Source organism: Cydia fagiglandana, chromosome 4 (genome assembly GCF_963556715.1).
Source record: "Cydia fagiglandana chromosome 4, ilCydFagi1.1, whole genome shotgun sequence".
NCBI lineage: Eukaryota > Metazoa > Arthropoda > Insecta > Lepidoptera > Tortricidae > Cydia > Cydia fagiglandana.
Window position 1 is genome coordinate 9716156 of NC_085935.1, and position 13055 is coordinate 9729210.

Here is a 13055-nt window from a genome sequence, read left to right on the forward strand (position 1 = left end):
GTCGGACAGTCACACAGTCTCACCAAGTTGGATACGATATCGTGTGTATTGAGCTTTATCTCAAATAACCATAGACAAATATTACCGATTTTTCGATTCAATCGAGGCTCTATTTTGTGACAATCACACCGATTGCACACCGACCTAGGTCTTTCTTTTGTGGAACCGTCGTCAAAATAAAGGAGACCTTTGTATCAAAAATATTCCGAAAATTATAAAAAATAAAAATGGCAGAATCGGAAATAGTGGATGCGGACCTTACAATTGATGATTTACTTCCTAAAAGTCCAGAAAGGTAAAAGTAAATGCGATCTATACATATAAGTTACCTAGAATTTGTCAACCAAAATGTACGGAATCTGGTATTGATTAAAGAATGCATTGTTTGCTGAGCGCAAGTGTTCTTTATTTAGCTAGATTTTTAATGAGCACATGAATTAGATTGTAACGTGCCAATAACGTAGGAGTAAGTGGCTATAGTACCTTGACATTTGACCTACTTGCATAGATCAAAATATACCGTCGACCTTTTTTTAACAAGGAGCCAATTCTCTGTTAATAAACAAGTTGTACAGCTGATAGCAATGTGTTACTGTTATAGTAATTGATCAACAGATGAAGCTATTATACTCTTTATTTATTTTTCTTCTTAAGTTAGGTTAATTATAATATGGATATAAAAGTAAAATATAAAAACACTTACAAACAATAAAAAAAAAATTATAAACACATTATAAAAAACCTAACCTAGGGTGCCGCCGGCAGCGGGGCAGGGCCCAAGCTGCCGGTGGTCAGGGCCGCAGAGTGAGGAATCGACGTACTATACGCGCCGTGTCCAAAATTACCGCCTTCTGCATCTGACCCTTGATCCAACCACCTAGCGAGAGTCTCTCTAGGTGTTGGTCGAGACTCTTCGCTATGAGACCGTTCGCTGACACGACTATAGGAACAATGATCGTCGAGTCAACATCCCACATGGCGGTTATCTCGTGAGCTAAGTCTAGGTACTTGCTGGACTTGTCCTTCTCGGCCTTCACGAGATTCTCATCATGGGGGATGGTGACGTCGACGAGCACAGCCCGGCGCTGCGATCGATCTATCAGCACGATGTCAGGCTTATTATTATTATTATAGCCTCTTTATTTACATAACTTACAATTTCTTTTATGTTCGGTTCAAATATGTTTTTACGCTGTTATTGTTTTTCCTCCTTTCTTGAGGTATGGATCCCGTTTGGGTAAAGGCCTGCTGACGCTATTACAAGATTTATAAGTTAGATTCAACTGCATTTGTTCATTATTTGTTTACAAATGAAGAAACATTTATTGACTGCTTCCTAGCCTAGTCGGTAGTGACTTTGCCTTCGAAGCAGAAGGTTCCGGGTTCAAATCCTCAAATATTTGTTCCTGAGTTATGGATGTTTTCTATGTATAATATTGTTGTCTAGTGCTCACAACACAAGCCTTATTGAGCTTACCGTTGGACTAGATTGATCTGTGTAAAATTGGACTGACATCCTATATCATTTATTTATTGATCTTGTCACATTTCAGTCTGGCTGAGGAGAAGAAAGAGAGTGGCAACCACTTGTACAAATTTAAAAATTACAAGGGTGCTCTTGTTATGTACGATGAAGCCATTCAGCTATGCCCGGAGAATGCCTCTTACTACGGCAACAGATCAGCTTGTTACATGATGCTGGGCATGTACAAGAAGGCCCTGGAGGATGCTCAGAAATCTGTCGTGCTGGATCCAACATTCACCAAGGGATACATCAGAATTGCAAAATGCTGCATAGCTCTTGGTAAGAACAAATATAAATTAGATGTATATATTTTCCAGAATATTGAAAGTAACAGGAAAAAAGTGCTTAAGTTTTTTTTTCACAATATTTAAGGTCTCACAATATACATGCTATGCTCATGGTTCAAATTTGGAATCTTTCGATTGCTCGAGTATCAATATTAGCATGAGAAGTTAAACAACAACTTTACCCCCTTGTAAAACAAATAACTATTGTGCAGTGCCTGGAACATAATTTTGACTGTACCTTATTTCATTTTTAGAATTTATTTCATATAATTAAAAGATTTTTACTTTGGTTTGTAGTGTTGTTTCTTTCCTGCATGAAATTCATTTTTTGTGTTATATTTTTACAGGGGACATCTCAGGCGGAGAGCAAGCCGTACGCAGTGCAACGGAGCTGGGCGGCGCCGACTGCGCAACGAGCGAGCGCCGCGCGCTGGAGTCTCTGCGTAGGCTGCATGAGGATGCCCAGCGCGCCATGGAGGCTGAGGACTATCGCCGAGCTGTGTTCTGCATGGACCGCTGCCTCGACTACAGTCCATCCAGCTCCAAGTAATTATTTGCAGATTTGAACTAGTTTTATCTATTGCGTTTCGACTGACCAGTGTGTCTTGTTATTACCACCTGTTAACATATAAGTAGATATGGTTTTAGTCCATACCTATTGTCTGTATCTTTAGGTATTTAAATTAAAGTAAAGAAAAAATTTGTAAATTTTCGGGTAGTAATAACATTTATTGGCTATCCCAACAATTACAAAACCGCCTGGATCAGTCACTGAACGCCCTGACTTTAACCTAGATTATTTGATGTTTTCTTCTCCCCTCAACTGGCTTAAGGAGCCATTTGAGGGTAGATTTTGTTTTCTTTTATTTAAATACCTAAAGATACAGAGTATAATATAGACAACAATCAAAATATTGAACAAAATATCATTGCCTTATTATTTCATTAACATTTTGGCAAAGAAAATGATGTGAGGAAACCAAAAAAAATGTGAGTTCCAGTGAATTGATAAGTGCCTCACCACAAATGATAGCAGTTGTTATAGCAACTACTGGACGTGAGGCGAGCATATCAAAATTCGCGGTCAAAAAAAATGCGGCGCATTTAATTGCACGCAAGGTTCAACAAGTTTATTCTGACTTTGAAAACCGTATGGTTCTACTTAAACTAAAAGTGTGTGTTGTGTTGAAAATTATTATGCAAAATGTTTGAATATAAATATCCCCACTATAGTTCAGAGAGAAGGAGGAATCCTTTGAATGATTACTAAGATTTCCTCCTTCTCTCTGAATATATAATTATGGCGATATGTTTCTTATTCTCATGTTTGCTTATTTATGACAAGAAATCCCTACCTTCGCTATCACGAAATTACAGTTGACAAGAGTTTAGTTCATGAACAATTTTATGTATACGGATAATATTATTATTGCAGGGCCAAATTGACCAAAGCAGAATGCTTGGCTATGATTGGACGCTGCCAAGAAGCACAAGAAATTGCTAATGACATGATCAGACATGACAGTTTGGACGCAGAGGCCATATTTGTGCGTGGCCTCTGTCTATATTTTGAGGTTTGTACTAATCACATACATACAACAATTTGTATTAGGGCCCCCCCCCCCCCCCACATCTGGCGTCTTTCGAGCGTCGGCGTCTACAATTCTAGGGCTGCTGCTCGACGCAACGTCGACGCAGTGACGTCATTTTCCATAGCGCTGACCAGACGCCGACAGACGCCGACGCTCGAAAGACGCTAGATGTGGGGGGGCTAGATATTTGGGGTGTTTTTCCAGCCCTTATCTAATTATTCTGCCAGAAACGGCCTTGGGATATTAAAAGGCAGTCAGTCTTCTGTAAACAAAATGCTCAAAGAAGACTGCCTTTTAGTACTCGACGGCAATATTGAGAGTTAAACATCATACTGAACAAATTTTAACATCTGACCGACCCAGAAATAGCAATAATATATTCTACTTTTCCATAGGAAACATCGACATCTGATCACCCAAAATTTACAGACCAGCCGATTTTATTTTCGTGATTGGTTCCATAGTAAAAGTGCTCATGCTCATAGCCTCAAAAACTTATAAAATATGGCTAAGGGTCGGAAAAACTTCAGGACACAATTCATAAACCATTTTTTTTTAGGACAAGGATGACCAGGCATTCAAGCATTTCCAACAAGTGTTGCGTCTTGCACCCGATCACAAGAAAGCAATGGAGACTTATAAGAAAGCTAAACTTCTCAAGCAAAAGAAGGAGGAAGGTAATTAGATTAATATTATATTATATTTTATCAGCACCAGTAGTATCAGAACTGCTAATGTGCAACTTTGTGACATGTTTTGACGTCTAAGCTAATAAACTTCGTCGTCTAAGCTAATAAATGGTCGTTCAACATTCGGCTGGCGTCCGCCATGATTTAATTCTTTATATTTAGTACAGTTAGAATAGAAATGATTATTGGTATGTCCAGAAATCCAGTTCAGCATCGTAACAACACGCGTGTGGAAAAGAAGTCTCAATGGCTTTGTTGCAATGTTATTTTTTATTATTATTTCTTAAAAATTCAAGTGACAAAAAATGCAAGCATTGTTATAGATGGCGTTGCACTGTTATTTTTATATCCCTCTTTACAGGAAATGAAGCGTTCAAGATGGGCCGCTGGCAGCAAGCCCTTACCCTGTACAACGAAGCCCTCACCATCGACAAAAACAACAGAGCCGTCAATGCTAAGCTCTACTTCAACAAGGCCACAGTGTGCGCCAAACTCAACCAAATCAAGGAAGCCGCCGAGGCTTGCACCGCTGCTCTTGAATTAGATGAAAATTATGTGAAAGCCCTTCTCCGCCGAGCCAAGTGCTACACAGAACTGGGAGAGTTCGAGGAGGCAGTCAAGGACTATGAGAGACTATACAAGATTGATAAAAGCAAAGAAAACAAAATGTTACTCCAAGAGGCCAAACTTGCTCTTAAGAAGTCCAAACGCAAAGACTATTATAAAATACTTGGGGTTGAGAAATGTGCATCTGAAGATGATATTAAGAAGGCTTACAGGTATGGAATGTTTAACATCATGACGTAAATTTTCAAATAATTTTACTTAGATATAAAAGTTAAATAAGTAGTAGGTATGTTTATTTGTCTATTCTATTGAATACGTATTTAGTGACATGCTTGCAGAGTTAAAATTTGATTTAGAAGATTTGATTAAAGTTCCTTATATGGGTGTAGTGATCACATAGAAATTAAACAAAGATTAGGATTTCTATTGAAACTTTATACATTATTTAAGTTTCTGTTGGTATTTTCTATTAACGATTGTCATCTTGGCTAGGCTCCTAGGGGTCGTCTACAGGACTCTCGTAGTTAGAAGTTAACTATGAGCATATTAACGAAGCACCAACATGATTTTTCACCTGAATACAACAAAATTTCGAATAGCATGTCTGGGAAAAATTACTTGATAAAAAAAAAACAACCGAATTGATAACCTCCTTCTTTGAGATTTGGAAGTCGGTTAAAAATTAACATACACACCAAAAACACAGACTGTGAAAATACCAAATTATCGGTCGTCCATAAGGTGGATCGCTAATCGAGTCTAAAGCTACTCACACATATTGCTTAATTCAGAGTCCTAAATCCTAAAAGTGTGACCGCATTTAGTAGGAGTCTGACTGCACAAACCAGGAAGTACATATTTTTAATATTTAGTTAGGATTCCAGTTAGGACAACAGAAGTAAAGTGTTTGAAGCGATTTAATGACGGAAGCGCCTTATTTACTATCGACAATGAGAACCCGTTTGCTTAAAAATGGCACAAAAAGTAGGCATGTTAGCCTTTTGAACGCCAAACGGCGCATCCATTTGCCGTGCCACTGACGCCACGGGGGTAAAATTTAGTTTTGTGAATAAATAATGCCAACCTAAAACTGGGGTGTTTCTCAGTAGATTTTCATCAAAACACGATCGACGCGAAATTCCGTTTATGGCGTCGTTGTCACGATTTTGCCGGCTTTTATGGCTTTTTTGCGTTGACGTCAATTGCCGGCTGTGGCGTTGAAATGGTTAATTGAATGTGTTCAGGAAGCGCGCGCTCGTGCACCACCCGGACCGGCACGCGGGCGCGCCGGAGGGCGAGCGGCGCGAGCAGGAGCGCCGCTTCAAGGAAGTGGGCGAGGCCTACGGCGTGCTCAGCGACCCCAAGAAGCGCGCGCGCTACGACCACGGCCACGACATGGACGACGACAGCGGCGGCATGGCCGGTTAGTGCTACCTCCTTTACTCCACATTACTGCTCCCCTTATGTTAGAGTAGGCGCGCTCGAGCAACTTTGTCTCCGCAACTTTTTTTTTGTCCGCACTTGACTTCGACACTTGAGTGCGACAGAGTCAAAAAAAAGTTGCGGATACAAAGTTGCTTGTCTACTCTTGCGGCCACACATATCAGGATTCGGCGAATATTCATAATGGCGTCTCTCCCTACACAAAGAAAATGAAAGAAACGCCATCACGAATATTCGCCGAATCCCTCGCTGTCATAACATCGAAAGAGAAAAAAAAATGTTCAAGCAAAGAGAATCCCATCAAAAACATAAATATGAAATGAGAGCCAAGTTCAATATTAAGAATAGGTATGCGTCGTTGTTGGCTTCGCCAGATAAAGAATTGAGATCTACATACATGTCAAGTTCTAGTTCGCTTGGGATATAATTAAAGTTCAGGATTTGACTTGGCTAGTTTTTACGTACACATACTGTATCATCATGCCCGCTTTTCCGAAGGATGGTTATTGGTACACACAGCTGCCAAAGTGTGCATACCTACTTGATAAATAGAATCAATTTATTAAGTGGGTATGCAGTTTTGCAAGTCGCCATTTCTAAGACTTCATATCATTCTGGTTTCAGAGATACAAGGATATCCCTCTTATTCATATGTTATGTCTTATGTATTTGTATTTTTTAAAGAAATTGAGAAAGAAAGCGGTAATTGACTATTGACATTTCTGTTGCAGACATCGACCCGAACGTAGTGTTCCAGACTTTCTTCAACCGCGGGGGCCAACACTTTGACTTCCAGTCGGGAGGGGGCTTCCCTGGATCCGCATTTAGCTTCCAGTTCGGTTAATCTATAGGGAAACTAACGAAACAATGTCCCAGATAGATACACAAAATTACTAATTCAATACAATGCCATTCCAAATTATATCAACCAAATTAGTGCACTTTGTTTGATCGTGTAGCGACCACGTTTCTTTTGATTGTTTTATTATAGTTATACCTACTCGTCATTTAGCACTAACCGAACATTTACAATGTCAAATTATGATGTGTGGAGTGTAACGTTCTGATAAAAATTAATCATATTTTATATTTATAGTTAACAAAAATAGTGTTGCGTTTTAGTACCTGCAATATTTGTAATCACGAATGTATCCAATGCCCTTATAGTTCGTTTTTTTAGCATTAGAAAAAAGGTAAACAATCTTGACGTGTCTTTTATTTTGACAAACAATGTTGAAAAATAAGTCACAGCAAATATGTAACGATTATTTACATTCTTTTGCTTTCATAAGTAATAGTTACTGATTAAAAAAAAAATTAAAGACACGTCAAGATCGCGTAGTCTTTTTCTAATGCTAAAGAAATGAAGTATAGAGAGACCTCAAACTAGCGTCTTTTGAGAGTCGGCGTCTAGTCAACGTTACGGAAAATGGCGCAGTTGCGCCAACGTTGCCTCGAACAGCAGCCATAGATTTGGCTAGACGCCGACGCTCAGGAGACGCCATTGTGGGATGGCCCTTAATATATGGGATGCATTAACCCCTTTTAATAACAAGATGGTTAATGGCAAATTAATGTTAATCGCATAATTAATTAATAATATAGAGATAGTAATGTTATCGACTGATTTGGTTAAGTAACTTTTTTCATTCTTCATATGAAGTAATAATGGTTTGTTTTCTTTGATAGTTATTGGAACCCTTTTGATATGCATATGTAGCCCTGTTAGTAGATCAGAAATAGAACTGTACCTTGCATTTTTTTATAATATCATGTGTAGTTTGTCTCATTCTATTCTCATTTTATATTACATTGTTATATTTATATGTCTGACAACAATACAGACCTTCATGAAATGGGCCCCTCATATAAAAATTATAACTATATAATTAGGCGAAAAATCTGTAAAGTCATAGCAAGTGATAGATTTATTTTATTGAAAGTGTTCGTCTAACATTAAATAAGAAAACGATGTATGTACAGTCAGCATTCATATAAATACTGTCGGCCAAATATATCGATTCATATGCTTGTTAGTATTATATTGATGTGATGTGTTAAGATATATTTAGCCACTTAGGTCGTCACTGTATATTTGAAGCTGATTGTACTGAGCAGCACATCTAGCACGTTTTACCAAGACTCGCGCGACTACATGTATCAAGTCGCGCACTTTACGGCAACATGTGCTAGACGTCCTGATATCATATGAATTTACATCGAGCGTTGGGAGATGTCAGGTAAGATAACACTAAAGCATGTTATATGGGATTGTTTCAAATAATTACAAGTACCTATAGTACAAAGTAACGCTTTTATAACTTGGTTGGTGTCATAATTTACCATCTGAACTACTTGTTCGGTTTTAAAGCCGACCACTGACTAACAGTCCGCCGGACGATAACGGCCGGTCAGTTGTTCGGAACTGTAAAATTTTTGTCCTAACTGACAGGCCGATATCGTCCGGCGGCCTGTTAGTCAGTGGTCGGCCTAATATTGTATAAAATCAGCAACATCAAAAGTGGGCACAATCAAAGAGAATTTGAAATAGAGCGTTACATTCATGGTTAATTATGTAGTTACAGTACATTTACTGCCATCTTTCGACAGACGATTAAAACTGTTAGAACGCTATTTGACTTTGATCATTATTTACTGATATGTGTTAACTTAGGTACTAAATATTAATATTAACGCCACTCGAGAGTAGGCTGAAGGTTATGGCGCCATCGCTCGAGAAGATTGCACCATACCTATGGCCGAGTAGATGGCGTTAATATTAAGATTTAATAAGTTAACACATATCAGTGAAAGAATACGGAGCAAAGTTCAAATGGCGTTCTAACAGATTTATGTTGTCGAAAGGTGGCAGTAAATTTACAGTGGCTACATAATTTACTTTGACAATCCGCCTCTATACACTCTATTCTCTTTGGCACAATAAATGCAGAGTCTTTTGACCTTGCTGACTGTCCTTCGTCTAACGAAACAACATCTATGCTGTTGTTGCCGAATATAAGAATGCCAACTCTGATAATTGTACTTCATTTTATTATCGGTACGGTTTAGAAATAAAGTTTTACGCCAAATGTGGATTGTACTTATTAATCATTTTCATAGTATTTTAAATTCATTGACGCTTTTCCAGGCATAGTACGGTACGATTTATCGACCACAAAAAACGTGTCAATTTAATTTCAACCTTATCAATCCAAGGTTAAGGTTCAAATTACATTCGACTTTCACCAAAAAGTTTGGTCCCTCTGTACAATAGGATCCACCACCGTCTCTAATAACCGTCAGTGGATTTAGGCGAATTTTAACTTTATGTTTCCGAATTAAGGGTTCAAATTAAATTGACCTTTTCTTCATTTTCTATTTCTTTGAGTTTAATTTATAACCGAGAGATGGTTTCAAGAATGCGGTGAATTATCAAACAGAAACGAGCTACATACAGTTTGATGGTTTTATTGATAGAAAACTTAAAATAACGTATAAAATTTCCGAAAAAATCCTATAAAAATAATTACATAGTATTTTTATTTCTGTACTTTAATATGTATTTTATCAAGTGTTGCAGTAGTTCTAATAAATATCTTCTTTCTCTTTGCACCATTTTTACATGGATTTGTTTGGCCAGATGGTTGACTGGTAGAGAAAGCCATTAGGCCATTTGCCAAAGCCATTAGGCCAGTACGCCATTTGTACATTATTTTATTATTTTTTGCAATAAAGTTATAAATAAAAAATAAAGATAAAATATTTTCACTAGTTTTCACCCAATGGAATAGAAGAGAACAACTAAGTATATTGACAGATTTCACTAGAGTTACAGTTATTTCATTAACTTCTTACATTCGTGGTAGTAAAAATACCGCCCAGTAATTAGCGAAAATTGAATCAATATTCAGGCGTCTTCTTTTTTCTCAGGCTTCTTATTCTTCAGATCTTTCTTGTAGTTCATCGCTTTGTCATCTTTGGGGCGTTTAGTTGTAGTCTTACTGCCGATACCTTCAAACCTGAACAAATGTGACGTTATCTATGAAAAGGGACCTCATTGTCGATGGCGCTTACGCTATTATTAACGATGCTCCGATATAAATACAATGCCGCGCGACGCTGTGCGGCGTAAGCGCCATCGACAATAAGGTCCCTTTTTATAGATAATGCCCCAAATTATAAAGATCATAGCAAAGTGAATACCCGACCAGTGGGGCGAAACTCCTCCTTTCGGGCATTCTCGGCTCCGTTCGGCTTGTCAAAGTAATTCATTGAGGCGCGAAAAATGACCTTTAACGACGAAGTATGACGACAGACGATTGGTGATTGAAAGTCGTTAAGAGAATACAACATTACCGCTACCTACTCTAAAAAAAGTGAGATATGAATCAACATGCACCGTGCAAAAACAGACATCAATTCCAACATAACGGGTCTACTACTATACTCTGTATCTTTACTCTTTAGGTATTTAAATAAAAGTAAAAAAATAATTTGTACATTTTCGGGTAGTTACTAGTTACCTACATGGTAGTTAAAACGTTTATTGGTTAACCAACCAAATACAAAACCGCCTGGGTCCGTCACTGAACGACCTAACTTTACCTACATTATTTGATCATGTACTAATGTTTTCAGCTACCCTCAACCAGCTAAAGGAGCCATCCATTTGAGGGTAGATTTTGTTTACTTTTATTTAAATACCTAAAGATACAGACTATAACTAAAACTAAGTGTAACAAAAGTAACAACATCAGTCTAGTCATATTTCGCACCTCAACGGAGTCATGACCATATATACCTATAGGTATTTTTTTGAAAGTGTAATTACCATTCTTTTTGAAGGTGAAGTCTAAACAGAGAAAAAGCCATCAATTTGAAAAGGGGGCTGTCTGGGGCTCTGTAAGGGGAATTATAGTCTATCTTTTAGTAGGTTAGGTACGTATAAATCTTACTTTTTCATTTTAAACATTTTCTTTTTCTCGGGTTTTGGCGGCTGCTGCGCATTCTTGAAGCTCAAGACGTAACTTTTCACTACGTCAACGTTAAAGGTAGTATTCTCAGGGTACATTCGTTTCTTCCAGAGGTCTCTTTCAGCAATCCACATTCTTTGGTATTCGTACGAGAGCAGCCATCCTATGCGCGATTGACCCTCCTGTAAATGATGTATAATTATCATATCAGCCGAAACTGCTGGATAAAGGCCTCCCCAAAGGATGGAGATCAGAGACAAACGTTTGCTCGTGCGCTGCCTGCATCCAAAGCTCTTCTGACCACTGATTGCACGAACTCCTTGGAGGTGTTCCCACGCTGGAAGCAACTGCGGTTAATAACGGTGGCAACATATAGGTACGGACGCCTATAAAACCGTTATTCACGTACATCATCATCATATCTTAGCCATAAGGGGTTGTGCACAAATCACGCGAGGTGTTTTCGGCTATTTTTTGGCCCCCCCTCCCCCTTGGTGATATTTGGTGAGGTTTTTGGCTACCCCCCTCCCCCCACACAACCTCCCGTGTATTTTTTCGAAATTTTTTCATTCGACCTAATTTTAAGATAAATAGTATTGTATTGTATATAGAAAATATTGTTTATTTTTCTATTTTCGTTAAATACTTAGACTCGCTATTTTGAAGTGCAGAGTGAAGATTTATGTTTAACGTAACCGAGAAAAAGTATCTACTCATGTGGTAGGTTTTTTTTTCTTAGTTTCGTTCACTGTAGAAAAATACACGTGAGGTTTCCTTATATCCCCCTCCCCCAACGTGATCTATAGTGATTTTTTCGTGAGCCCCCTCCCCCTATTGAACCTCGCGTGATTTGTGCACAAGCCCTAAGACGTCCACTGCTGAACTTGGAAGCGACCCGCATCCAGCGTCTTCCGGCGACCTTAACAAGGTAGTCTGTCCATCTTGTGGGTGGACGTCCTACGCTGCGCTGGCTAGTCCGTGGTCTCCACTCGAGCACTTTTCGACTTTATTAACGTACACTAGCCACAAAAGGTTTTATCCGTCAGAAATGCGGCAAGAATGCAAGGAATTCTATTCCCCACTTTAATAGTCAAAGGTATAAATTTAATGGGCGGTAAATACTCGTACGTATTTACCGCCCATTAAATTTATACCCTATATATATAATTGTATTATCTAATAACCTAGCGCAAAAAAAAATCGACCGACCGCAACTTTACTATTTATTTATATCAGTTGATCGGTGTATGATATTTTTATATTTACCTACCATAAATTTCCAGGGTTGAGGATTATATCTAGGGAAATCAGAAGAAATAATATTATGTACTGGGGCACATCGTTGAGCTTTCTCCCATTTAATTGTGCCCATTCGCACCATTTTGAAATAATGTGTATTGTACTGCTAATAAAATACTTATACAAAACCCAAAAATGGCAGTTAACTGTCAATATGACATATTATACAACGAAAGGAAAGTTTGCAAAGAAAATGGCCTGCACTCCGATCAGGATAGATCCAGATACTCGGAACTGCATAGTGAGATCCAGAGGCTTTGTAGGAAAGACAGGAATAACTACATCAATAGGATATGCACCGATCTAGAAAAAGCATCACAGACAGCGCACACGCGGGACTTGTTCCAGAAGGTTAAACTACTCGCTGGCGAATTCAAACCGAAACAATGGACAATTGAAGACGAGAATGGTGCCACACTAATGGACAAAAGTGCAGTTCTAGAAAGATGGAGGCAATACTGTCAGCAGCTGTATAGTGATACCATTGAGGAAGACACAAATCCAAGGGATTACGTAGAAAAGGAACCAGACATTCTTCTAAGTGAGGTCGAATCAGCTATTCAGATGCTGAAGCTCAATGCTTGCGGTAGCGATGGCATAACGGCACAGATGCTGAAAAGTATAGGTGTCGAAGGGCGGAAAATCATGCACAAGATCTGCGAGAAGGTCTGGAGAACAGG

At 38.5% G+C, this 13055-nt stretch overlaps 2 protein-coding genes across 2 annotated transcripts; one reads left to right on the forward strand and one right to left on the reverse strand.

Annotated features, from left to right (window-relative positions):
• The first annotated feature begins 128 nt into the window (after window positions 1-128).
• On the forward strand, window positions 129-9203 carry LOC134663623 (dnaJ homolog subfamily C member 7). The gene is made up of 8 exons (XM_063520041.1): window positions 129-295; window positions 1554-1804; window positions 2160-2358; window positions 3248-3386; window positions 3964-4081; window positions 4455-4872; window positions 5905-6083; window positions 6835-9203. Exons 1-8 carry the CDS (start codon window positions 228-230, stop codon window positions 6945-6947), a joined length of 1485 nt encoding a protein of 494 aa, XP_063376111.1. The 5' UTR covers window positions 129-227; the 3' UTR covers window positions 6948-9203.
• A 741-nt stretch (window positions 9204-9944) lies between these two features.
• LOC134663624 (uncharacterized) lies at window positions 9945-12504 on the reverse strand. The gene is made up of 3 exons (XM_063520042.1): window positions 12347-12504; window positions 11059-11258; window positions 9945-10122 (listed from the first exon to the last, which is right to left on the reverse strand). The coding sequence occupies exons 1-3, from the start codon at window positions 12455-12457 to the stop codon at window positions 10011-10013; spliced, it is 423 nt and encodes a 140-aa protein (XP_063376112.1). The 5' UTR covers window positions 12458-12504; the 3' UTR covers window positions 9945-10010.
• Window positions 12505-13055: the final 551 nt, after the last annotated feature.